Source organism: Eptesicus fuscus, chromosome 15 (genome assembly GCF_027574615.1).
Source record: "Eptesicus fuscus isolate TK198812 chromosome 15, DD_ASM_mEF_20220401, whole genome shotgun sequence".
Taxonomy (NCBI): domain Eukaryota; kingdom Metazoa; phylum Chordata; class Mammalia; order Chiroptera; family Vespertilionidae; genus Eptesicus; species Eptesicus fuscus.
Window position 1 is genome coordinate 75825982 of NC_072487.1, and position 27059 is coordinate 75853040.

General features: G+C 61.5%; 1 protein-coding gene across 1 annotated transcript in view; it reads left to right on the forward strand.

The window, feature by feature from the left end:
* Nucleotides 1-27059, forward strand: part of LAMC3 (laminin subunit gamma 3) — a 54737-nt gene that overhangs the window by 12055 nt on the left and 15623 nt on the right. The window contains exons 2-13 of the mRNA XM_054727131.1: nt 243-547; nt 5283-5413; nt 8775-8941; nt 11066-11254; nt 11332-11449; nt 11854-11952; nt 15621-15757; nt 18368-18478; nt 20034-20226; nt 20343-20452; nt 22169-22387; nt 23946-24134. Coding sequence (XP_054583106.1) covers nt 243-547; nt 5283-5413; nt 8775-8941; nt 11066-11254; nt 11332-11449; nt 11854-11952; nt 15621-15757; nt 18368-18478; nt 20034-20226; nt 20343-20452; nt 22169-22387; nt 23946-24134 — 1968 coding nt within the window. The remainder of the gene's footprint in view (nt 1-242; nt 548-5282; nt 5414-8774; nt 8942-11065; nt 11255-11331; nt 11450-11853; nt 11953-15620; nt 15758-18367; nt 18479-20033; nt 20227-20342; nt 20453-22168; nt 22388-23945; nt 24135-27059) is intronic.

Below are 27059 nucleotides of genomic sequence, written 5' to 3' on the forward strand. Positions count from 1 at the left end.
GTCTGAGGCTCCCGGTGGGGGCTTCCAGGTGCCGGGAGTGGTCAGTGGCCCAGGAGGGGAGCAAGGCGGGTGCCTGGCTGGGGCCGCGGGGGGGGTGCTCGGTGGAGGTGCTTTGCAGGAGGGGCGTGTGCCGAGGCTCAGAGAAGCAGGACCGCAATGGGCCGGGGGTGACGTTGGCAGATGTGGGAGGGATAGAGCGGCCTGGGAGGCCTGTGTTAAGGCTGGGGTGTCTTCCGCTGCAGGGAAAGCTTACGAGATCACCTACGTGCGCCTGAAGTTCCACACCAGCCGCCCCGAGAGCTTCGCCATCTACAAGCGCGGCCGAGCGGGCGGCCCATGGGAGCCCTACCAGTTCTACAGCGCCTCCTGCGGGAAGACCTACGGCCGGCCCGACGGCCACTACCTGCGGCCCGGCCAGGACGAGCGCGTGGCCTTCTGCACCTCCGAGTTCAGCGACATCTCCCCGCTGAGCGGGGGCAACGTGGCCTTCTCCACCCTGGAGGGCCGGCCCAGCGCCTACAACTTCGAGGAGAGCCCCGCGCTGCAGGTCGGAGCGGAGCGGGGCTGGGAGGGCGGGGGTGGAAGGGGAGGGTGTGAGGCTGGGGGTCCAGGGTAGGAGGTTGGGACTGGGCTGCGGGCGGGACACGGCCTCCAGGGACCACAGGAAAGTCTAAAGCGGCAGGACACGGAGACCCATGAGGTCCCAGGGTTTTCAGATTTTATTATTTATTTTTATTAAAATATATTTTACTGATTTCAGAGAGGAAGGGAGAGTGAGAGAGAGAGAGAAACACCAATGATGAGAGAGAATCATGGATCGGCTGCCTCCTGCACGCCCCACACTGGGGATCGAGCCCACAACCCAGGCATGGGCCGTGACTGGGAATCGAACCATGACCTCCTGGTTCAGAGGTCAACGCTCAACCACGGAGCCCCGCCGGCCGGGCTGGCTTTCAGATTTTAAACAACAGAAGCCTTTGTTGTGTCTAGACCAGTGATGGGCAGCCTTTTGAGCTTGGTGTGTCAAACTTCGCCAAAAAACTGAGCATAACTCGGGTAGTGTGTCACTTTGAGGAAAAAAACATTATTTCGCAAATGTGTCATCCTCAGGAGCAGCAAATGTTTCATCCTCGGCATGCGGCCGCGTGTCATCAGAAATGGCTATGCGTGTCAGTGCTGACACGCGTGTCATAGGTTCGCCATCACGGGTCTAGACCTTTCGTGGGCACCTGATGACGAACTTGGTGGAAGAGGGCGCTCAGGCAGACAGAGGGCCCTTCTGGCCTCCCGTGTCAGAGCCCGTGGCTCCTGGGAGCCAGGGGACAACCACCACCTCACCTGGCCCCTTCCTGTGGGGCTGGGGAAACTGAGGCCTGGGGAGGGGCTCGCGTGGTGGGAGGCCCAGACCAGAACCTGCGTGTGCTGGCTCCTTCCGGGTCCCCGGCTCGGGGCCTTGCTCCCTCCCTCTGTGGCTTTTGGAGGCAGGATCCAGGGTTTAGCCGGGGATATAGCTGCGCTGCCCGCTCCCACCCCCCTGAAGTTGCAAGGCCGCCCGCCCCGTGGGTCTCCAGGGCCTTTGCGAGGGTGAAAGAGACGGTGTGAGAGCACGAGCTGTGGACCCGGAGCCCGGGGGGGGGGGGGGTGCCCCCAGCAGCGCCTCCCGCAGAGCGCATGCAGCCCGGGGAGTGGGTCTGCCGACCTTCCGCCCGGCGGCCGCGGGCCTCCGTGTCCACAGAGCGCTCGCAGGGTGACTCGCACATCTGAGAAACGGAATTTTAAACTTTGTTTCATTTTCATGACTTTTGACTTAAATAGCCACAGGTGGCCGTGGCTGCCACGTCGGACAGTCAGCTGTAAAGTGGCCGGCACAGGGCGAGGCACACAGAGGTGCTCATTCACGCTGTGAAGCTAGAAGCCACAGCAGCTCACCCTTCTTGACCTCCGCCCCGCACTCCGGACCGGGGTCTGTCCAGAGTCACCCGAGTCCCCGCTCCAACCGCGTCCCGACTCCGTTTTAGCTGAAGTGATCGGAAGTTGCAAAAGCCCGTTGCCTGTGCACCTGGGGGCCCAGTTTGCCCTAAATGACCCTGGAGGCCTCAGGGAGGGCCCCACGCAGCTGGGCTTAGGGAGCAAGTCCTCTGTTTCCCAGCTCCTGCCCCAGGGTCTCGGGGAGATGTGGACACGGTTCCTGTTACCTTAGCAGCCTGAGGGAGCAGGCCATGGGCCAAAAGCCATGGCAGAAACCCGAGGAGGGTCGTGCGGCTGGAGACAGGAGCGGGGGATCAGGGGGTGGGGCCAGGTTGTTGCCCTCTGGGCCCCCTGGTGTGATGAGGGCGTTGGGGTAGATGCAAGAAGACAGGCTGCCTCGTGGTTAAAGCTCGGACCCAAACCCCAGCTCTGCTGTGTACCAGCTGTGCAACGTGGAGCAGAACACTTACCCTCTCTGAGCCTCAGTCTCCTCATCTGTAAAATGGGGGGACTAATGTCACTGGAAAGGGGACAGGGCCCAGAGTGGGTCTGCCTCGGGCCAGCCAGGATTGTGTGTGGGTCCTTGACTTCGTGCAGGGAAGATCTCACGGCCCGAGTCCCGTGATGTTGAGAGAACATTTAGCCGGGGACAGTAAAACAAAGGAGGGCTTAGGGCAGAGGAAGCAGCAGGAGAGCCTGGGGGGGGGGCGGGGGGGCTCTGCTTTGGCTCCTGAGAAATGTTACAGGGAAGAAGTGAGCCAAGACGGGGCTGTAGTCAGAGAGAAAGGGGGCCTTGGAGGCAGGATCCGGGGTTTAGCTGGGGATATAGCTGCGCTGCCCGCTGCTCCCCTGGTTGCGAGTCTCGTGGGGGATCCTTAGTGTTTAGGAGAAGGAGCGTCAAAAGTTCAGGCCCAAGAAAAGGCATGGGCGTGCTCTGGAGCGAGCCGGAGCTGGGATCCTTTGTCTTGAAGGTTTTGTCTCTCGTCGGTGGGTGAGAATCTCAGGGGAGGGTCTCAGCAGCATAGTCATCGGCTTTCCAGGTGCGTGTGAATCTGCTGATGCTTCAGCGTGAGCGCGGAGGGGCGTGTGGGCTGTTCTCTGGTTGGCTTTCTGCTGCGCTGCTTCTGGGGTCCGTCTGGCTCTATCGGGTTTTGTTACTTGTTCCCCGACTTCATCCATCCGTGGGTTCGGCCGGTGGCGCCAGTGGCATTAACTGGGTCTCTGTTCTCTAGCTCCCGACCAGGGTGACGAGTCTGTGTTCCCTGTGCAGGGAGGGGGTGTGAACCATGTGCTCTGTGTCCTTGGCTGGGGAAGATAAGGTCTGGAGATTCACACAGCGGCTGTGCGCTGTTCAAATCGTTTCCTTATCTCGTCTTGGTTTCCCATTCCACTGCCCAGGAATTTTCCCAGCTTCTTGCTCTCCTGACTCAGGAACAGTCCCCACTCACAAGGTTCCTGGGAGGCCCCGAGCCAGTACCCTGGCCTCCCCACCCCCGGGGCCCTCGTTAGAAATGCAGAGTCTCGGGCCCACCCGGCCTCTGAATCAGGAGGCACCTTCTTTCTTCCTTTCTTTCTTCTTTCTTTCTTTTAATATATTTTTATTGATTTCAGAGAGGAAGGGAGAGGGAGAGAGAGATAGAAGCATCAATGATGAGAGAGAATCATTGATTGGCTGCCTCCTGCATGCCCCCTACTGGGGATCAAGCCCGAAACCCAGGCATGTGCCCTTGGCTGGAATCGAACCTGGGACCCTTCAGTCCGCAGGCTGACGCTCTATCCACTGAGCCAAACCAGCTAGGGCAGGAGGCACCTTCTAACCAGATCCCTGACCGCACAGGGACATTGAGAAGTGATTCGGGAGACGGGGACAGGCATACTCCGCTGCTGAGGTGCCCGCTGAGCTTCCCGGGGCTGGGCCCCTCCTCCCCGCTGAAGCATCCTCGGCAGCAGCCCTGGGTCCCAGGCTGCGGGCTCACCAGTTGCTGAGCTCAGGGAGCCGCAGAGGCCCGCTGACCTGAGCCCTGCTGGGGCGAGGAGACAGGCCTTGCCAGGAGTTCCTTTTCTGCCCTAACGGGCCTGGCTGCGGCGGCACCAGGAGCTCCTGCGCTGAATTAAAATGCCAATTAAAATTCAGCCGAAGCGACCCGATTGTCACAAACAGCAGGCGGATGGAAATGTCAGCCTTCACGTGGTTCTCTCCCACCAGCTCTTTGGGGGAAGCGCTCATCCCGTGTTGATGGAGTGCTCGCTGCGTGGGCAGAGCCCGGGGCCGGGGCTGCAGCGAGTGAAGGGGCCCCCAGTCCCTGCTTCTGTGGGGGGCTGTTCAGTTGGGACAGGTGACTTGTCTGTGGAAGCCTGATCTTTTAAAAATACATATACATGGAGTGGCCAGATTATTATGATCTCTGAACGCATAATAATCTGGCCACTCATTGTATATCCTATATAATAAAAGGCTAATATGCAAATTGTCCCCTCAACCAGGAGTTCGACCAGCAGGCAGGCCGGCCAACCACCCATGTCTCCTCCCCCTGGCCAGGCTGGCCGGACCCCACCCATGCACGAATTCATGCACCGGGCCTCTAATACATACACACACACACACACACACACACACACACACACACACACACTGAGTGGCCAGATTATTATGCGTTCAGAGATCATAATAATATGGCCACTCAGTGTATTTTTATTGATTTCAGAGAGGAAGGGACAGAGAGAAAGAGAGAGACATCAATGATGAGAGAGAATCATTGATCAGCTGCCTCCTACACGCTCTACACTGGGACCGAGCCTGCAACCCAGGCATGTGCCCTGACGGGGAATCGAACTCTGACCTCCTGGTTCATAGGTTGACGCTCAACCCCTGATCTTCGGCATGTGATGCACCTATAAACCGAGGGCCTGCCCCACGCCAGGCCTCGCTGAGCAGGAGAGAAGGGCGCTGGGGCATGTCCTCCCCCAGCTGACCTCTAGAATGGGGGTGCAGGAGCCACTGGGAGGAGTCAGGTGACCAGACCCCACGCCCCGCTGCTGACATCGGCCATCCTCCCAACTCCCTCGTGCGCCCGGGGCTGTTCCTGGGCCCGTGTCACAGAGGGCGACGTGGATGGGCCAGGACATCGAGCAACTTCCCCCAAGTTGCACAGCCAGGCAGTGGCCTGGCACCCAGGTTGGCAGGACCCCGCACGCAGGCTCCGGCTTCGGCAGCGTCCTTGGAATGCGTCTGAGCGTGGCCTGTCCGTGTGTCCCGGAGACCCAGGGCGGCCGGCTGGGCCTCCCGCTGACGGTGGCCCTTCCTGTGCCCCCAGGAGTGGGTCACCAGCACCGACCTCCTCATCTCCCTCGACCGGCTCAACACGTTCGGGGATGACATCTTCAAGGACCCCAAGGTGCTGCAGTCCTACTACTACGCCGTGTCCGACTTCTCTGTGGGCGGCAGGTAGGTGGGAGGCGGAGGGAGCGGCAGGGTGGCTGCCACGTGGTGTCGCCCCACGGGGGTGGAGGGGCAAGAAGACACTCTGGTGCCCCAGGGGAGAGACAGGGAGCGGATCCTGGTCCCCTGGGCCCGGCATTCGAGGCCGCCTGGCTGCTCCCCGCCTCCCAGCCCACCTCCCGCAGCTCCTCCCATCAGCTGCGTCCACCACCCCATGAGGGACACGCTGGCCTGGGCACCCCCGTTCCCTCTGCCTCGAAGGCCCTTCCCCTCCCTCCCTCTTCCTCCCTCCTCCTTTCCCTCTCGCAGGCACTTTTATTCCTGCCGTGAAGTGGCATTTTCACAGCACACAGTGCGGCTCCGAGGTCCCGGCTGACAGGCCCTCACATTGCAGCCGGCCTGAGCGCCTGTGCTGTGCGTGTGGCTGGTGGCTGGTGACAGGAGCAGGCACGGATGGCTTTCCTTCCTTCCCAGCGCCCTGACTTTATAAGCAGCGCACCGTCCCCCCCACTGCCTCCCAGCACTCCTGGCGGCTGGGCCCAGCCGGGCTCCGCGCTGTTGAATGAGGCTTTGGGGCTCCTCGGTTCGGGCCGCTCCCAAGCCCCACGGCCAGCCCAGCGCCTCGGAAGGGTGGCCACGCTCGCTCGGCGCCTTTCCATGTGGGGCGTGAGGCTGTGCGGTCGGCCGGTCCTGGTCCGCCGTCCTCTGCAGCATCGGTAGTTTGTTGAAGCAGCTCCCTCCCCAGGAACAGGGACTGACATCCCAGGCGGGGTCCCGGTCCCGGGGGTGTAAGGCGGGTGAGGAGCCCGGGAGGCACGAGAGATCTTCAGCATAAACGCTCGTCGGGTTCCTCCTGGGAACGTAGCGAGGAAGACGGACGGGTTCCTGCTCCAGTCTCGGGGTGGCAGCCAGTCACCTGGAGGCAGCCTGCTCCAGGATGACAAGGACGGAGGCCCGGACAGGGGTGCACGGCCAGGGGACCCGCCCAGGCTGGAGGAGGGGAGCATTGCAGCCCACAGCCAGCCTGTGCCAGACCTGGGACGTGAGGACCCAGGAGAAGGCCTGCGGCTGGAACGGAGGGCGCGGCGGCGGCTGGCGGTTCTCAGGGCCACGGGTGTGGTTTATTTTTATCCCACAGTCAGGGCAGCTGTGTGGGGCTTTTTGGTGTGTGTTTTTAATGCATATATTTTTATTGTTTTCAGAGAGGAAGGGAGAAGGGAGGGAGGGATAGAAACATCCACGGTGAGAGAGAATCACTGATCAGCTGCCTTGTGCACACCTCACACTGGGGATCGAGCCTGCAACCCGGGCATGTGACCTCCTGGTTCATAGGTCGATGCTCAACCGCTGAGCCACACTGTCTGGGCCAGAGGGGAGCTGTTAAAGGTATGGCCAGGATAGTAATAGGGTTGTATTTTTATTTATTTTTTACTTTTAAAATATATTTTTATTGATTTCAGAGAGGAAGGGAGAGGGAGAGAAAGATAGAAACATCAACGATGAGAGAAATCATGGATCAGCTGCCTCCTTTCTGCACACCCCACACTGGGGATCGAGCCCGCAACTCGAGCATGTGCGTTGACCGGGAATTGAACCGTGACCTCCAGGTTCATAGGCCAACGCTCAACCACTGAGCTGGCCAGGCAGGGTTGGATTTTTAAAATGCCCCAGCATTTGGGAACCGCGTGGGGCAGGAGAAGAGAGAGAAACAGCCAGAATATTATTAGGGGGCGGTCATGGGAGATGGCGTTAGGGCGGGGAAAGCGTGTGGGCCCGAAAGCTATTTGGGACGGGAAGTCAGCTCGACGTGGGAGTGACGGCCTGCGGGGCAGGGAGCAGGGGGCTCCCGTGGTTCAGGGACGCCCGGGCGGCGTTGGAGAGGCGGAGAGTCTGGGAGGGACGTGGGGGCCAGCTGCCTGCACTCAATGTGTCGGCGCCTTTCAGGAAAGGCTGGGGCCTGGGAGTAAAGGGGAAAGGGGGGTGTCTGAGAGGGCCCCTCCGCTCCCTTTCCCTGCCACCCCCACATGGATTCAGGTCAAACCCGGGAGGAGGTGTTCTCCAGGGGGGGCGGATGGAGTGGGCTGCAGCGCCTGCCGTCAGGGGCTTTGGCCCAGAGAACATCTGGGCGCCAGCTGCCAGAGCCGGACCACCTCCAGGCCGGCAGCTGGCTGGGCAGGTGGCCCCGCGGCCTGTGTCCGCCCACAGTGGCCCACACGAATTTCACTCCTTCCCTCGGGGTCACAGGGCTTCATGGGGAAGGGAGGTGTTCGCAGCAACCTCTTGGGAGCACGGGTGGTCTCTCGTCCCAAGACTGCCTGGTGCCCCCTCACCTCCGCCAGAAACCCTGGGTGTTCCCTGCCCACCCTGGGCTCCCAGGGAGGCCCGGCGAGGAAGCTGTGCCCCGCGCCCTTCCCAAGCCCTGTGTCCCCAAAGCAGAGAAAGCACCGTGGGCGCTGCCCATGGTCAGGCCTCTTCAATGCCCTCGGGGGGCCGAGTGCGGGACACAGCTTATGGGGATCTAGCGAGCTGGCCAGGAACCCGGGGTCTGTGCAAAGTAGGGGAACCGGGTTCAGATTCTAGCTCTGCCACTCAGCACCCGTCACTTCATGACCTGAGCCTCCCTGTGCCCGTCTGTGAAATGGGGATAATTACGGTCCCTCCCGCCACAGCGGGGCTCCGGGGAGACCTGGGTGGGAGCTGGCCGCCATGGCCGTCCTCTAAGCAGCGTGGTTTGGCTGCTCGGACAGCCCCATGGGTATGGCCCCCAGAGCACCTCTCTGTGCCTGCCCATTCCAGCTGTCTCCTGACCTTGGGGGAGGGGGGGAGGTGGTACAAGGGCCAGGGCTGCCCTCCAAGGCAGACTCCCTGGGGACTTGAGATGAGTTGTGGGGAGTGTCCTCTGCAAGGAGCAGCCTCTTTCTCATCGGGCAGAGTCAGAGGAGAAGGACACGAGGCGCCTCCCACCCCGGCACCGCCCTGTGAGCTGGCCCACCTCAACCCCCGAGTCTCTCTCGGCCCCTGGGGGCTCCTCCTGGGCAGAAGCCTGCAGAGGCAGCCTCCCAGAGGTTGCCATTACTACCTGGTGGCCTTGGGCAACCCCTCCGTGCCTCAGTTCCTCCATCTGTGAAATGGGCTAGAGCGTGTGCCGTGCAAGGGGATTATGTGTCCACAGAGCTCAGAACCGGTTTCTGTTTCTGTCGTCCGGGCACACAGTGGGTGCTCAGTAAAACCCATCATTGAGCCATAGCAGCGGGCCCCCCGGAATGCAGGGCTTCGGCGATGAACCCCTCCTCCGCCGACCCCGTGGGGCCGCCCCGCGCTGGCGCCCTCTCGGTGCTGAGCCCCCGTCCTCCCCGTCCTCCCCCAGGTGCAAGTGTAACGGACACGCCAGCGCGTGTGGCCCTGACGCGGAGGGCCGGCTGGTCTGCCGATGCCAGCACAATACCACGGGCGCCGACTGTGAGCGCTGCCTGCCCTTCTTCCAGGACCGCCCGTGGGCGCGGGGCACAGCGGAGGCCGCCAACGAGTGTCTGCGTGAGTGTCCGGGGCCTCGGGGGGCCCGGGGTGCAGGCCGGGAAACAAACTCCCCGGGACCTGGCTGTGGGGGCTGCTCCTGGGTGGGCCGTGGCAGCTGGGACTCAGCCCCCCGCGCCGCTGCAGGGGTGAGGAGGCGCCGAAGGGGGGCAGGAGGTGGGCCTGGCATCGTCAGTGTTTCCCCCACAGCAGCCCCCCCGGACCAAGGCCCCCCCAGTGGAGGTGTTTGTTGTGGGAGCGCTGGGAGGGTCCCCTAACTTGTTCTTTTGTCTCAACGGCTGCGACCGCAGCTGCTAATGAAAGCCAGGCCACCCGGTCCCAGGGGTGCTGGGCTGCCCACCCAGCCGGTCCCACAGCCCCCGGCCGCCCTGCCATGTTCCTGCCCCTGTGATGTGGCTTGGACCACATGTGGAGAGGACGGGGCTGTCAGCCCTTCCCCGGGGACATGGGGCTGCGCACGCGGGGTGGGTAGGAGGCCCACCCCCTTCCTCCCAGCCTGGTCCCCAGCCTGTCGCCCCGATAGTCTGCGTGCTTCAGGCTCCGGTGCGTAGCGGGTGTCACCAGCACCGGCTCCCAGCGGGCTTTGCCGCCGCTGGTGGGAGTTTGGGCCCCGGGTCCTCTGTCCTCTTGGGCTCGGTCACTGGCTGCTAGAGCCGGGACAGGGCGGGCACCGCCTGTTCCGTGGGACGGTGCTGTCCGCGGGAGCTGCCAAGGGCCGCCGGGACCCTAATGGGTTCCTGCTGCCCTCGCTGGCCTGCCTCCACCAGGGAGTCCTCCCGCAGCCAAGGAGGCCGTGCTGACCGGCTCACTCGTTCCGAGCCTGGCGCCGTCTCCATGGTGAGGACACGGAAGGCCAGATGCTTCTCCCGCCACGTCCTCACCCCTGTGGTCACATCTTTGTCCTCCCAGTCACCAGCCTGGAAACGGGGGCTTTGTGCCTGACCGTTCCCCCCGCCGCCCCCCCCCGCTGCCCCTAGTCCCAGCAGCCCTGAATCCGGCCTTGTCCACATCCCTCCAGCCCATCCCTGTCCTTCTCTGCAGCCAGTGCCCCCTCACCCCTCCCTGGGCGCCCAAGCCCCCGCCTCCCTGCTGGCCGGCTTCCCGCCTGCCCTCCTCTGCCTGCGGCCCTGGGGGCTCTCGGAAGTGCAAGTGTGATTGCATTCACCTGCGTAACCCTCCCTCAGCCCCTCCTCCAAGGGGGAGTTCACTGCCCAGCCTCCCGGGTCAAGCTCTGCCGACCTCTAGCCTCTGGGCTGGCCCTGCACCCCTCCCTGTCCTGTCACACTGCACGGCGTCCCCACCCTCTTCCCTGCCCATCACAGGACACGCCCGCCCCCTGCACACACTGGGTGAATCTTGCTTCTCTGGTTCCACAGTTTATCCTCTGCTCTCACCGCCTGCCTGGGACTCTCCCCTCCCTCCCGTCCCCCTCCTGCACCGGCCGGCTCCTTCCTGCTCACCCCTCAGATGCCACAGGAGCTGTGACTCCCTCCGAGAAGGCTTGCCCCATCCCCCCAGGACAGCTGTAGGGTCCCTCCTCAGCTCCCAGCGCCTCCCCCTGCAGGGTGTCCTCGGGTGGCTGCATCTGGCCCCCATCCGTGTGCAGTGTGCACGCGGGAGCGGGGATCGTGCTGCTCGCCGGCTCCCCGCCCCTGCCCTGGGCTCACCGCAGGAGCCGTCACAGAGCCCGTCCTTAGCACGTGGGTTGTTTGAAATGAATCAGTGAGTGAATGGAGGGTGACGTGGACTCTCCATGCTTCTGAGCTACCCCATGATCCCTGGGGACCAGGTTCACACAGATCCGCAAGCGACCCTGCAGCGAGCCACACTGCCGCTCCGAGGCGGCCTGTCTGTGACTCATGACCAGGTGACTGTCCATCCTCGATTGCCTCAGAGGGTCCTGTGTTTTGGTATGTTTATTAATGGTACCCCCTCTGCTCATAAAAGTACCCTGTTTGGGAAGATGGATCAATCGGTCTCCATATCCTTGATCCAGCCGGGCCTGAACTCCATCTTTGGCCTTCCCCCGAGCTGCCTGCTCACTCCACAGAAGGAGGCTGATTGGCACGGACTCCCGTCCCGCCACATGCCACGGCCGCTGACACCCCCACCTCCTGCCCACAGCGTGCAACTGCAGCGGCCACTCGGAGCGGTGCATGTTCGACCCGCAGCTCTTCCGCAGCACGGGCCACGGCGGGCGCTGCCTCCACTGCCGGCACCACACGGCCGGGCCGCACTGCCAGCTCTGCCGCGAGAACTTCTTCCGCTGGGAGCCCCGGACGCCCTGCCAGCCCTGCGACTGCCACCCGGCCGGTGAGCGGCCTCTGCCCCAGCCGCCTGCCTCACCCCGTTCCGGCCCCTGATGCCCTGTGCCCTCCCCCCGCCCCCAGGCTCCCTGCGCCTGCAGTGTGACGACTCGGGCACCTGCACCTGCAAGGCCACCGTGACGGGCTGGAAGTGTGACCGCTGCCTGCCCGGATTCCACTCGCTCAGCGAGGGAGGCTGCAGGTGAGGGGGCGCCGCGGGGGTGGGCTGCCCAGCAGGGCACGTGGCGGGGCATTTAGACTAGATGGGCGGTTGGATGGAAGGTGCATGGATGGGTGAGTGAGTAGGTGGGTAGGTGGATGGGTACATGGACAGGTGGATGGGAGGATGCACGGATGGACGAGTGAGTGGATGGGCGCCTGGATGGACGGATGAGCGGTGGGTAGGCAGACGGGTGGCTATCCAGGTGAGCGGATGGGTCACTTCCTTGGCAAGGTGGGAGCAGTGAAGCCGGGATGCAGGCTCGTGGGCCGGTCTGCCTCCTGTCCTCTCAGGAACGGGGAAGCGTGGGGGGCTCCTTCCCAGGAGGAGGGGCTGTCCCTTTTCTGGAGTCGCTCACCTTTCCCCATGTCCTGTCTCCTTGGCAGACCCTGCGCCTGCAATCCCGCCGGCAGCCTGGGCACCTGTGACCCCCGCAGCGGGCGCTGCCGCTGCAGAGAGAACGTGGAAGGCAGCCTGTGTGACAGGTGGGCGAGCCCATCCGGTAATAAGCCTGTGAGACGTGGCCTCGGGGCTGCGGGGGTGGAGGGGCAGGGGGCATGGTCCTCGCAGACTCAGGCAACCCCCCACCTGGCACCCTTCCTGGAGCCCATGCATCTGCCACCCAGGCAGTTATCGGAAGGTTTATTACTCTGTATAGGCTGCGGCCCAGCACCACGCGTGGTTCATAGCCTTGAAAATGCATCTTTATGTTTCCAGTTCATAATCCTGAAAAGAACTAGCTGGAAAGGATAGGAGAGATCATCTAATCCAAGGACAGCAAATATATGACACCCGTACCATAGCCCTCCCATCCCACACCAGGACAGACATCACTAATGGAGCACTACCACACCCTCCCATCCCACACCAGGACAGACATCACTAATGGAGCACTACCACACCCTCCCATCCCACACCAGGACAGACATCACTAATGGAGCACTACCACACCCTCCCATCCCACACCCAGGACAGACATCACTAATGGAGCACTACCACACCCTCCCATCCCACACCCAGGGCAGACATCACTAATGGAGCACTACCACACCCTCCCATCCCACACCCAGGGCAGACATCACTAATGGAGCACTACCACACCCTCCCATCCCACACCCAGGGCAGACATCACTAATGGAGCACTACCACACCCTCCCATCTCACACCAGGACAGACATCACTAATGGAGCACTACCACACCCTCTCATCCCACACCAGCGCAGACATCACTAATGAAGCACTACCACACCCTCCCATCCCACACCCAGGGCAGACATCACTAATGGAGCACTACCACACCCTCCCATCCCACACCAGGACAGACATCACTAATGGAGCACTACCACACTCTCCCATCCCACACCAGGACAGACATCACTAATGGAGCACTACCACACCCTCCCATCCCACACCCAGGGCAGACATCACTAATGGAACACTACCACACCCTCCCATCCCACACCAGCGCAGACATCACTAATGGAGCACTACCACACTCTCCCATCTCACATCAGGACAGACATCACTAATGGAGCACTACCACACCCTCCCATCTCACACCAGGACAGACATCACTAATGGAACATTACCACACCTTCCCATCTCACACCAGGGCAGACATCACTAATGGAGCACTACCACACACACCCTCTCATCCCACACCAGCGCAGACATCACTAATGGAACACTACCACACCCTCCCATCCCACACCAGGGCAGACATCACTAATGGAACATTACCACCAGACCCTCCCCCACATCATCTCCCACCAGGGCGGACACACTAATGGGCCAGCAGTCTTCATCCTGAGCCCTGCCGTAACCTCCGAATCCGTCTCTATGCCCTGCTCCACGAAGCTAACTGCTGCGCTGAGGTTCACCTACCTGCCATCCCAGCATGGCACACATGCGCGTTTAAAGCTCACTAGGCAGAAGGACTCTGCAAAGTTTCCTCCTTCATGTGTCTGGGGCTCCGCAGTGGGGCTGGCCCACAGACGTGGTTTCCATCCTCAGGCGCACGCTGTGTTCCTGGCTCTGTCTCCGAACTCTGAAACCCTCTGCAGCCCGCGCAGGGTCTGCCGGGCCCCTGCTTCTCTGGCCGCGGGCCTGTGTGTGAAGGGTCTGACACAGCCTGACACTGTGGACTGTCCACTCCGGGCCGTCCGCGCTGGGCCCGTAGTGGTTCAGGAAGAGGCCAGCGCCAAAGCCGCATGGCAGACCCTGGCTTTGACTCTGCCCATAGCCAGCCTCAGGCTGCCCCCCCACACCACTTCCACGCATGGCCTGTGGGCCCTGGGGTGGGAACTGGACTCCCTGCTTCATCTCCTTCCCCCCGAGACCCCTCAAGTGAGGAGGCAGCCTGGAGTCAGGGAACCAGACGCCACCCGGTTCTCCCACGGCTCTGCCCCACCGCCCCGCACCCTGGGCAGGTCCTCGCTTGGAGCTGCCTGCCCGTTTGAGAGGCGGGAGCCCTGCCGACGTGTGTTCTGCGGAGCCTGCGGGCGTTGGGGCAGCAGCAGCTTCTCATGAACCAGAGTCCGCTGTCTGGGCGGCTCAGAGGGCCCCGGGCTGCAGACCGGACTGTGTTTGTTATCGCCTCTCAGGGCTCCCGGGAGGAACGGCTGATTGGGGGCTGGAGTGCGGAAAGGCAGATAAACTCGCATGTCCTGGAGCGCCAGAAAAGAAAAACAGATTTTTTTAAAAAAAAAGTGCTTAAAAACAAAAACAGGTCTAAAAAACAACCAAGAAAAACAAAAAAACAAAAACAAAACCCAGCCCAGATGGGGCCTGTGTTCCGAGGCCTGAAGGAGCTCCCCAGGCTGGAACAATCGCAGCCACAGAAATCCCCGCGGTGCCGGGTTCCAACCGGAGGCAAAATAAACTCCCCGAGTCCACCCCGGTGCACAGAGAGGAGTCAATACATACGAGGGACCAAGGGCCGCGTCTTCCCTGCAGAAGAATTCCAAATTGTTATTATCTTTTTAAATATATTTTTATTGATTTCAGAGAGGAAGGGAGAGGTAGAGAGAGATAGAAACATCAATGATGAGAGAGAATCACTGATTGGCTGCCACCTGCATGCTCCCTACTGGGGATCAAGCCCACAGCCCCGGCATGTGCCCTTGACCGGAATCGAACCTGGGACCCTTTAATCCGCAGGTCGACGCTCTGTCCACTGAGCCACACTGGCCAGGGCAGAACTCCAGCTTCCTCCTGTGGAAGGAAGGAGGGAAACAGGAAGCCATAGTTAGCATTTAAGTGACGCCGCTGGGCGGAAGCTGCTGCAATGAGTGGGCGGGACTTCAAGGAGAAACAGGATGTTCTCGTCGCCCCCAAACATCTCCCTCAAAATGCATGTTAATTTGATGGTGGTTTCAGCAATGTCCACGATTTTTTACTCACCCCGCCCCCTCCAGGAGGTGGAGCCTAACGCCCCTGGACTTGACTGGGGGCGGGATTAGTGATTTGCTTCTAGCAACTAGAGTCTGACCTTTTGTCGCGGAGAAGCCTGGCAGGCAGCACCTTAACCGAGTGGTGAAGGTCGCGTGGCCAGTGACATCACAGGGGTATCGTTTCCCACGACGTGTTGGGGCGAGAAGGCCGCTTCGCCTCCATTTCTTCCCAATCTCCATCGCCTCGGTCTAATCACGAGAAAACACCAGGCAAACCCACACCGAGGGACTCGATACAAACTAAACCGGGCCGGTGCTCTTCAAAAGTGCCGAGGTCGCGGGAGCGCAGGGGAGACGGAGCGGAGTGATGTCACACGCCCCTACGGCTGTGGGGACTGGGGAGACCGGGGACAGGGCTAAGGGCTACGCTGTGTCCCGATGGAATGTGGGAGCAGAAAAGACATTTGTGGGGAAAGGGGCGAATCCCGGTACAGCCTGGACTTTCGCAAGGAATGGGAGCCGGTGGGGACCGGTGGGGACCCCTGGCCTTGATCCGTGTCCCGTGGGAGTGTCGGGTGTGGCCACCGGGGAAGCTGGGGGAAGAGGCCCCGGGACGCTGCACCGGCTCTGCAAATCTCCCGTCAATCTGGGTAACAATGTTTTCACGTTTCCCCGGGATTCTGGACTTGCATGAGTCCAGCTGGGATCCCCGAGCCCAGCCATTCACTTGGCCCCGTGGGCACGGCCTGCTTCCATTTCAGATGTCGCCCAGGGACCTTTAACCTTCAGCCCCACAACCCAGCCGGCTGCAGCAGCTGCTTCTGCTACGGCCACTCCAAGGTGTGTGCGGCCGCTGCCGGGTTCCGGGCCCACCACGTCCTCTCCGACTTCTGCCTGGGTAAGAAGAGCCCCCAAAGCCGCCTCCGAGGGGCCTCTCCCAGCCCAGGTGGGGCCCGTCCTGCTCTGGGGGATCCTGCCGTGGTGGGAGGGTGGAGAGGGATGAGGGGCAGCCTCTGGCCCCAGCCCAGACGCCCCCCACAGGCACCCATGCCAGCCATGCAAGATGGGTCCCTCTGTGCCCACCAGCGCCTCCCTGCACCCCTCAGCTCCCTCTCGGCCCTGCCTTTTCCTCAGCCTCCAGCATCCTTTATACCTGTGGGCAAGGTTGGGTATGAGGCAGCCTTCGGATCCCGTGGGGGAATTCCCAATCACTCAAGGTCAAGATTGGCCTGCCTTGGTGTAGCCTAGTGCTGGGGGTTTAGCTCAAGCTCCTTGCCTGCATTTATTGAGCGCCTGCTGTACGCCAGGCAGTGTGCTCTTTATACGCAGGGAACCTCACGGAGTCCCCGCAGGTAGGTGCTCTCATTCCATTTTGTAGATGAGGCACCTGAGGCCCAGAAAAGGAAGGTAACGGAACCTAGTTGTTGGCACCAGGGTTTGCCAGCGTCTGAGTTTGTCTCTCAACCGCTGTGCGGGTGTTCTCTCTGGGCCCCGGGCCCAGGGTCCAGGGGTGCCGTGGTGCCCTAGGTCCCCAACTCCAGGTGGCACAGGTGCATCTTTGGAGCAGGAAAGCGTCAGAGCTCTGAACTCTGCACTAAATCCCAGCCTGCATGGACTCCTGCTGTGCCCCGCGGTGGGAGGGCCCCGGGGGTGTGAGGGGGGGGGGGGGGGGGGTCTCGGGGGGGGGGGCAACCTACATCTCCCGCAGGGAGGAGGGGAGTGTCAGCCAGAGACAGAAACTCAGGCACTGGCTCCGAGGCGCCCCAGGCGTGGGGGCAGTGCGCCCTCTGCTGGACGCCATGTGGAAAGCAGGACAGAAAGGGGCTTGGAATGGGGCACCGGAGTCTGGGGTGTTAGCCTCAGCGGGGACCCCTGGGATAGCTCCTAAGAACAGTCACCATCTGCCCTCACTCTGAGCGAGGCCCTGGTTTCGTCTCCTTATCTCACCATCACCCTCGGACAGAAGTTCTCAACCTTTTTGGTCTCCGAATTCCTTTACGCTCTTAAACATTACTGAGGCCCTCAAAAGCACTTTTATTCCTGTGGGTTGTGTATGTGGATACTTTCTGTATTAGAAATTAAAGCAGTAATTTGAAAATATCTGTTATTAAAAACAATGATAGTAAACGCACAATAAAAAATGGCACCCACCTGGGAGAAGTAACTTCTTCAAAAGTATACTTTTATTGATTTCAGAGAGGAAGGGGCAGGGAGATAGAAACATCAATGATGAGAGAGAATCATTGCTCGGCTGCCTCCTGCACGCCCCCTACTGGGGATCGAGCCTGCAACCCAGGCATGCGCCCTTGAACGGAATTGAACCCGGGACCCTTCAGTCCACAGGCCGTCGCTCGATCCACTGAGCCAAACCGGCGAGGGCAGAAGTAACTTTTTAAAAGACTAACTTTGTGAGAAGAGCGCCCCTCGTTCTCCATTTCTGCACATCGCCCTACGGTCTGGCTTCGCAGAAGTCGGCTGGTTCTCACCACAGCTTCTGCCGTTGTCTGTTGTGATGTCACACGCCTCGTGGTTTCTGGAAAACTCCACTCTGCTTGTGAGAGAGAGAGAGAGCGAGAGAGAGAGAGAGAGAGAGAGAGAGAGAGAGAACGGAAAATACAAATGCACCTTCGTGTTAGTAAGAAGGCAGTTTGACCTCATGGACCCCCCGGAGTCTCAGGGATCTCCCAGGGTATTCATACAAACGCTGAGAATTGCTGCCGGGACCACAAGTACGTCATTGTCCCCAATTTGCAGATGAGGAAATGACTTCAGAGAGGTTAAGTCACTTGCCCAGGGTCACACAGCCGGGGAGGAGCAGAACCTAGTCTGGGACCGAGGAGGCCCGGGCCTCCCCTTTCTGACTTCTTTCCCTTTCTTCACCCCTCCCTCCTCGCCCTGCAGGTGCCCCAGGTGTTGGGCCTCCATCCCATCCCCCCCGCCCCCTCCCCCGGGGTCACTTGCTCTACGCTAGACTGTGCGTGGTGTGATGGGCGAGTGTGGGCTGGACCGGGCCGGGCCGGAGGCTGGGTCCCCATTCACGCTTGACTGCTTCCTGACCGGGTGGCCTCCCTGGGTGCAGGGGCTCCTGACACGCCCTGCGAAGGACGGGGGCCGTGAGGGCGCAGGCCAGGAGGTCTCTGAAGTCCCAGCCCCCCACGTCGGGGTCGGCGGGCTGTGTCTTCATGTTTGCTCAGACCCCACCGAGGGGCAGCGCGGGCCCAGAGGTCTGACCGCACCCCAAGCAGGGCCAGGTCCCTGGGCTTTCTAGCTCCTTCTGGGGCTGCCTCCCAGCCTCAGAGCCCGCCCTGGCTCTGGGAGGGGGAGGTGAGCCGCCGGCTGTGGGCGCCAAGCCGCTGCGGGCACCGGCTCTCGTCCGCACCGGGCCTGTCGCCGGCACTGCCTCCCGCTGAGCGCAGGCCTCCGGCAGCACCCTCAGGGCCCGGGAAAGCTGAGAGGTTGAGGCCAGCCTCCCGCGTCTCACGGAGCCTGCGTGTGTGTTGCTGTCCAGGAGCCGATGGCTGGCGGGCCGGCAGCGCGGGGGACCCGGAGCAGCCCGCACGATGGAGCCCCAGGGGGCTCCTCCTGAACCCCGAAGCGGAGGAGGAGCTCACAGCACCAGGTACCTCCAGCCACAGGCAGCAGGACCGCTGGGCGTGTTCCTGCCGCTGCGCAGACACGGCCACCAGCGCCGTGGCTGCAAACAGCACAAATGTGCCTCTCGGTGTCCCGGAGTCTGGAGGGGTCCCTCCGGGCTGACATCGAGGTGTGGGCAGACCCGCGTGCCCAGAGCCCCCGAGGGAATCCACTCCCGCCTCCGCTTCCTTCCCAGGCCACTGCGCTCCTTGGCGCGGCCTCCGCCTCCGCCTGCTGAGCTGGTCCGCTTCCTCGTTTCCATCCCTCTGACGCCAACCCCGCCGCCTTCCCCTTCCATCTTTTAAGGACCCTGTGGCCACGTGGGGCCCAGCTGGGTGATCCATGTCAATCTCTGCTGTCAGGCCACTGGTGAACAACCTCATTCCACCTGCCACCTAATTGCACCTCCCCCCAGCCCACCCCCCCACCCCCAGCCGTGCAGCATAACGGATTCACGGTGCGGGGGCGGTGAGGGGGGCGGGAGTTGGGACCCAGACACCCTGAGGGGTCGTTTTCTGCCGACCACATGCCCTGCGGCGTCGGCTGGAGCCCCTGCTTCCCGGTCACAGCAGTGCCACCCAGGGCTCGGGCAGGCCACTGTCACACCCCAGGCAGTCCCCGCGCTCTTCCCATCAGCCCCTCACCCTCCACCCCCAGGCCCTGCACCCCATGCCAGAGCCGTGGGATTCCTGCAGAAGCAAGAAGTTCTAGATCTAAACCCTGTCCTTCCGCGACTCCAGCCTCAGCTCACCCAGAGCGCTGGCCAGGGAAGGAGGGCAGCGCGGGGTCCTGGGCCTCTGTGTGTGTTGCGATGCCACCGCCTCTTTCCGCTGGGAGCGCCCTCTGACTCCCGTGGAAAGCGTGGCCTCCGGGGCCGTCGGCGCCTGCTCAGTCCCCCACGTGACACGCGTCCCTGGTCCTCGCTCTGAGTCTCACTCCATCTGACGCTTGTGGTCCACGTGGCTCTGCCTGGGGGTGGGCAGCAGGCACCTCTGCGTGTGTCCTCTGCTCCCACACACACGCCTCTGTCCCACGGGCTCACCTACGAGACCCCCGGTCAGACGTGACAGCACGGAGGTCAGGACAGGGACCTCCTGGCCACAGGAGGGACCGCAGGGCACTAGCCCAGGTGTGACGGGGGTGTGGCCGGGCCCCGGAGCACCTGCTGCGCAGGGGCCTCTGCTCTCCCGCGTGCTGTCCTTCTATCTTTTTTTTTTTTTTTTTTAATATATTTTATTGATTTTTTACAGAGAGGAAGAGAGAGGGATAGAGAGCTAGAAACATCGATGATAGAGAAACACTGATCAGCTGCCTCTTGCACAACCCCTACTGGGGATGTGCCCGCAACCAAGGCACATGCCCTTGACCGGAATCGAACCCGGGACCCTTCAGTCCGCAGGCCGACGCTCTATCCACTGAGCCAAACCGGTTTCGACCTGTCCTTCTATCTTGTTCGGGTGTTGAGTTGCCAGTAAATCAGCAGCCGTTTAAATCAGGCTGATCACGTGAACACGGTCACAGCCTTCCCCTCTCGTCCTCAGGGAAGTTCCTGGGCGACCAGCGGTTCAGCTATGGGCAGCCCCTCACCCTGACCTTCCGGGTCCCTCCTGGGGGCTCCCCGCTTCCGGTGCAGCTGAGGCTGGAAGGGGCCGGCCTGGCCCTGACCCTGCCCTACTCCCGCCTGTCGGGCCCCCAGGACGCCGCGCAGCCCGGGGAGGTGCAGCTCGAGTTCCAGTGAGTGTCCCGCTCCGTCCTGAGAGGGGCCGGGGGGTCAGGTGACCCTGAGGTCCAGGCATGCTGGGAGCCCCCCCAGCCTGCCTCAGGTTCTGGTTTCTCCCCTCCCCCCCCAGGCTGCAGGAGACCTCGGAGGACGCCGACCCCCCGCTGCCCCCCTTCCACTTCCAGCGGCTGCTCGCCAACCTGACCGCCCTGCGCGTGCGGACCCGCCCCAGCCCGGCCGGTCAGTGACGGCAAGGACGCCGCAGGGGCAGCTGGGCTGGCTCCCGTGTGGCGGCCTCAGGCAGACGGTTATTGTCCCCATTTTACCACGAAGGAGCCTGAGGCCCAGGGAGGCGGGGACCTTGCCCAAAGCCGTGTAACCAGTGGGCAGCCATGGGTGCTGAGGGCAGGGGCAGGGGCCGGGCGGGTCGGGCCTGAGGATGGCAGCTCGGAGCAACAGGTGCCTGGCCAGTGAGGCAGCCAAGAGCCACTGGTGCCAGCCCGTGGTGGCAGGGTCCCCGCTGCGAGGAGCCCACTGCGTGACAGAACCCCCAGACTTGCTCCCAGGGGCTGATGGGCTCCTTCGAGGCCAGCCCTCCCTCCTCTCTGAGTCCGAGGCTTGGGGGTGGAACCCAGCCTGTTCCAGTTCCTTCTCTTTGCAGCTGTGGTTGGCTTGCCTTCACCCCCAGAACCCCCCAAAGCTCCCCTGCTCCCAGGCCACTCCCAGGCCCCCTCGCTGAGGCTCCTGGCAGGAAGTTCATTTTCACCCTTTCCAGCAGCTCCCAGCGCTTCCGTCATTCACTCAACCTCCGGTCACTCAACCTCCGGTCACTCAACCTCCGGTCACCAGGTGCCTACAGGCACTGCTTAGCCAGCCCGTGCCGGTGCTGGGGGCGAACTGGAGAGGCAGGTGGACATACTGACCCTCCATCCACCCGCCCCCGAACCCCCCCTTCCCGCGGATAACGTTCTGGGCACCTCTCTCCGGGCCCTTCTGTGTGCGTGACTTACGTCTGCACCTTTTAAATATAGAAACAGGATCGCACCGTCCAGTGCCCGGCAGCTCGCTGTTTTCAGCTCTCGCCGTGTCTCGCGGGTCGATCTCTGTCATCACCCGCGGGAAAGCCTGCCCGTCTGGGCACGTGGACCGTTCCGTGGCCCAGATGCTCCAGGAAGTTCACGCAGCCCCGTGCGTAGACGAGGAGTGGTTTCCGGTTCCCCGCCCCGCACGCAGGGCTGCAGGGCCGGGACAGAGCTGCCCGTCGGGGCTTCGTGTCCTCGCCCAAGTGTGTCCTCGGGACGGACCCCTCGCAGCGGAAACGTGAGGCCGAAGGGGGCACGTTTTACATGTTGATGCGTGCGCCACGTTTTACATGTTGATGCGTGCGCCACGTTTTCCATCAGAAAGGCTGTGCCCCACGTTCCGATGACAAGGGTCCTGCACGCCCCGCCCTCGTGGGTTCGCCGGCCCCCAGGGCCCGGTGTTCATATTCTGCCCGGAGATCCCGGTTGTTGCCGTAGGAAGGATGGTCTGATGGGAGCTCCTCTGCTGCCGGAGCAGCGCCTCCGATTGGCGTTCACACGCGCACGTGCGCGAGTGCCCCGCCGCCTGCCCCTCGCCACGGCTTTTCCCTGCCTGACGACCTGCGGGCGGTGAGCGGCACCATGGCTGTTTAATGAGCATCTTTCATGGCCCCCGAGAGAGGATGTCCTCCCGTACGTTTCCGGTTACATCTACTGCTCGTCCTGAAAACGGCCTCGTTTTCCTTTGCGATTTATTTGACTGTTTCTAAGAAATGATAAGTGTCGCACGGGCTGCCTCTGTATACGTGGGCCAGTAACCCTCAGCCTTCACGTGTGTGAATAGAAAGGTTTGGGGGAGAAACGTGTCTCTCTCTCTCTCTCTCTCTCTCTCCTCTCTCTCCCTCTCTTTCTCCCTCTCTCCCTTCGCTCCCAGGCCAAGTGCTCCTGAGGGAGGTCCGGCTCATGTCGGCCCAGCGGGGCCTCTCCCCGCCAGCCTCCTGGGTGGAGACTTGCTCCTGTCCCAAGGGGTACGTGGGCCAGTTCTGTGAAGCCTGTGCCCCGGGATACAAGAGGGAGACACCCCTGGGGGGTCCCTATGCCAACTGCGTCCCCTGCACCTGCAATCAGCATGGCAGCTGTGACCCCGACACCGGTGAGTGTCCCGGCGCCCCATCGGGGCTGCCCCCAGGACAGGGTCGGCCGGGGGCTTGTGTCAGTGCCCTCTGAACCCAGTGCCAATCAAGTGAGTCTTCGGGGTCCTCCACGCCCTGGGCGCCCTGTTAGCCACCACGTCACTGAATCCTGCAAGATTCCCCAGGGGTGCAGGACCGTTCCGGTCCCCTCTACCTGGTGAGGGGCCTAAAGCGCAGAGAGGCCACATGGCCAGTAGGTGGCAGAGCTGCTCCTCCCACAAGTTCACTCCCTGCGGTTCCTCCCCATGGACCGGAGAGGAAAGAGAAGGACCTCCCTGGAGGTCACTGGGCAGGAGGTGCTGGACGGGGCTGGGCCCAGGCCTCTCACACAGGTCGTGGGGGGTCAGCGCCCTGCTGCTGCCCGGGAGCAGGCGGGGTCTCAGAAGGGAAGCCCCTGCTCAGCTTGCCGCAGGCCCCATCGGGAGCTGACAGAGGACAGGCACCTGGGAATCGGCAGACTGGCCAGGAGGACGCACACACAGCATGGGCGGCTCCGCCCGGCTTGTGCCTGTGGCAGGCATCACCAATCGAGCCCAGATGGGGGGCTCATAATCCTACCCTGCAATGCTCCAGGCAGCCCCTACCGAGGAAGCACAGCCCACTCGTGAGATGGGACCAATCGGTCGTCCCTCAGATCCCCTGGCCATGCCACGCCTTCCTGCTCAGCACGTCCTCATGTGCCCAGTGGGCGGGGCCATTGCTGCGCACCCTGGACAGAAGGAGGCGTCATGAGCGTGTGGGTGCGGCGCCGAGGCAGGGACCGGTGGAGAGCAGGGCAGGCGTGACGGTTCTGCTTAGACCTCCCCCCCCCTCCACCACCACCCAGTTCCCTCTTTCCCCTGGGGCAGTCTTGCCAACCAGGCTCCTGACCCAGCCCCTGGCCGGGGCCTCTGTCCCCAGAGTCCCCACTCTGAGCAGACTCAGGTGCTGTGGGCTGGAGAAGGGGGTTGCAGAATCCCCCACCACCAGAAACCTGTGGGCAGGGGGCCACTGAGAACCCAGAGAGACCCCATAAACGGAGCCTCACATCACACCCAGAATTCTGGGTCTGTCCCTGTCCCACCGGACCCTGCCGTTTGGAGGACACGGAGGAAGGGAAGGGGTAACGGAGCGGAGTCGTTAGCGGCGCTGCCTGCTGGTTCGGGTGGAGGTGTGGGCATAGAACACGAGAACGAGAACTAATAATAATTCTGCGCGCCAGGGACTGTGCAGAGCACTCTGGCTGCATTAAATCCCGGGGGGAACCTTGGTGGTCAGAGCCCAGTTGAGGTTGTTGTACCCATTTTGCAGGTGAGGACACTGAGGTGCAGGGTGTGAGGCTGTGTGCCCAGGTTCACACAGTGGGCGTGAACCTGAGGTGGACTCTTCATCCCCGGGCCCTGCTGCCTCCCCCTGGGAAGGCTCCCCCCTGTTCTGCTGGCATGTGCTCTGTGACCCCCACCACCTGGAGCCCGCCCGCTGTCCCTGGAGTTTTCGTGGCTCAGACAGGGCTAAACAGGTGCTTCTCTCGTCCCTCAGGGATCTGCCAGTGCGGCCACCACACCGAGGGCCCGTCCTGTGAGCGCTGCTTGCCAGGTTTCTATGGCAACCCCTTCACGGGCCGAGCCGACGACTGTCAGCCTTGCCCGTGCCCTGGACAGTCGTCCTGCACGACCGTCCCAGAGACCAGGGAGGTGGTGTGTACCCACTGTCCCCCGGGCCAGAGAGGTGAGTGGCTCGTGCCCTGGGTCCTGCCCCTGCCTGGGCTCCAGGAGTGGGGTCCTGGGTGTGGAGTGGGACAGATGAGGGAGGGCCGGCTTAGGGGTGGCAGGCTTGACCTCTGGGGACACGGGGTCCCATGGCACCTTAGTCAGGGCCCGGCTGCTGTGGGTTCCCAGCAGAACTTGGGCCCTTGAGCATATCCGGGTGAGACTGTGAAAATCCCCAGGTCTGGGCCCAGACCCCACAGAGCCTGGCTTAGCGAGGGATGCAGCTCAGGAGTCTGTATTCCTAAGTTCCCTGGCAGATGCGTCAAGGCAGAAAACCTCGGATTATACTTGCAGCTTTTAGCCCTGGATGGTATCTGAGTGGTTAGAGCACCTGCCTGAGAACCATAAGGTCTCAGGTTTGATTCCCAGTCAAAGGCATGTAGCTGGGTTGTGGGTTCAACCCCTGGCCCTGGTCAGGGCCTGTGCGGGAAGCAACCAATCGATGTGTCTCTCTTACATCCAAGTCTCTCTCTCTCTCTCCCCCTCCCTCCCTTCCTCCTTTCCAATCTCTCTGAAAAAAATCAATGGGAAAAAAACATGCTCGGATGAGGATTAACCAAACGAAAAGAACGCTCAGCTTTTAGAAAATGCCAGCCTCCCCCATCCTCATTCCCACGCGGACGCAGCCCGCCCTGCACACCTGCGTTTTCAGACAGCTTTGCTGAGATGGCACTCGCATGCCCTGCGATTCACCCGCTAAAGTGTACAATGCAAGACCTTTTTGGTTTATTCTGTTATTAATTTTTTCAAATCATGGCAAAATGTGTAGCATAAAATTTGCCATGTTAAGCATTTTTTAAAAATATGTTTTTATTTTATTCTAGAGAGAGAGGAAAGGAGAGGGAGAGCGAGTTAGAAACATCAGTGATGAGAGAGAATGATGGATCAGCTGCCTCCTGCACGCCCCCTACTGGGGATCAAGCCCACCACCCGGGCATGTGCCCTGACCGGGATTCGAACCGTGATCTCCTGGTTCATAGGTCGATGCTCAACCACGGAGCGACACCAGCCGGGCTTAAGCATTTTTAAGTGGACAGTTCAGTGGCATTAACCGCTCTCATATTGCTGTCCAACCACCACCACCTTCCTTCTCCAGAACTTCTTTTACTTCCCCTTTTTGTATTTTCATCCTGACCCCCCCCCCCCCCCCCCCCCCCCCCCCCCGGCCACCGGCAGCCCTTCCGGGACCTCACAGCGGCCACCTGTCCTGGGAGCTGTCCTCTCCCAGGTCCCAGCGAATGGCTGGTTACCTGCGGGGCCTCCGCCTTCATCACCCCTCCGGTCTCCTCCTGCCCGTCTTATTTCACATCTATTTCAGAGTCCCGGGGCCAGGCACAGCGTCTCCCCTGACTCCCCTCAGACCCTTCTCTTCCCATTTTTTTTCTTTCTGTCTTAGTATTCCTCCTCTCCCTTTTCAAGGGTGCCTGCCTTAGTCATGTTAACTTGACTTCATCTGAACGATGAGCACTGAGTACACGGGCTCTCTCTCACGGTGACAGTGGCTGTTAATTAAATCATAAAACGAGTGATACGCATTGTAACGATCGAAACCGCCCGTAAACGCGTCAAGAGGAACATAACGTGCAGGCGGCAAGAAGAGCGTGTGCCTGTCGTCCCGCCACCCCCAGGGGACCGAGGGGCTGAGTTCTGTGGGTCCCCAGCCGTCTGTCTCCTGCAGACATACCCAAGAGGGGGACGTGGATGTTCTTTTATGTCCCATCTGTGTCCAGAGTGGACCTCCCAGGTCACAGCCCTCCAAAAGCCTCGGAGGCACCACCTTTTCTGAGACTCCCAGGGACCCCGAGGGCTGGGAGATGGGGCGGCAACCCCAGTTCAAACCCAGGAGGCAGGGCAGGAGTCGGAAAGGAACAGTCCACAGGAAGTTCAGGGCCCTGGGAGGCAGCAGAGGTAAAGGGAGCAGGAACCGCAACGAGGAAGCAGCCACAGCTCAGGTGGCACATGTGGGAGAGGAGGACGAGGAAGAGGGTGGCAGCAACACAGAAGATGGTCACAAGGAAGATGATGCAGAGAGTGACCGGGAAGACAGTGATGAAGATGAAGATGAAGAAGAAGACAATGATCAAGATGACGATGATGCAGACGATGGGTGATGATGACAAAGGTGATGATTGAGATGAAAATGGTGACAGTGAAGTGTCTGATGGTCAAGATGGTGATGAAGATGATGATGATGATGATGATGAAGGGAACAAGATGGTGATGAAGAAGATGATGATGATGATGATGATGATGATGAAGGGGACAAGATGGTGATGAAAATGATGATGATGTGATGAAGGGAACAAGATGGTGATGAAGAAGATGATGATGAAGGGGACACGATGGTGATGATGATGATGATGATGATGTTGATGAAGGGGACAAGATGGTGATGAAGATGATGATGATGTGATGAAGGGGACACGATGGTGACGAAGATGCTGCTAAGGAAGGGACGGTGGTGCTGGTCAGGATGAAGTTCATGGGTGATGATGAAGATACTGATCAAGATGATGGTGGTGGTGGTGGTGGTGGTGAAGCTGATGACCAAGGTGCTGATGAGGGGACGGTGATGACGACATGGGTGATGGGGAATAGGAGATGTCAGCCACTGCTGTTGACCGTTTACCGTGCCAGGCCCTGTGCTAGGAGCTTTGCACAGTGATCTCCCCAAACCTCTCGAGAGTCCTGCTCCACTTTGCAGATGGGGACCCCGAGTTCAGAGACGCACAGTGACTTGCCCAAGACCGCAGAGCCAGCTGACGGCTGGGCGAGGCCCCGCCCCAGGCCAGCTGACCCTGGAGCCCATGCTCTGCCCACAAAGAGACAAGGGCGCTTGCTTCGGCTCATGCCCACCCTCACCCCGGTAGACCCGGCAGGCTGG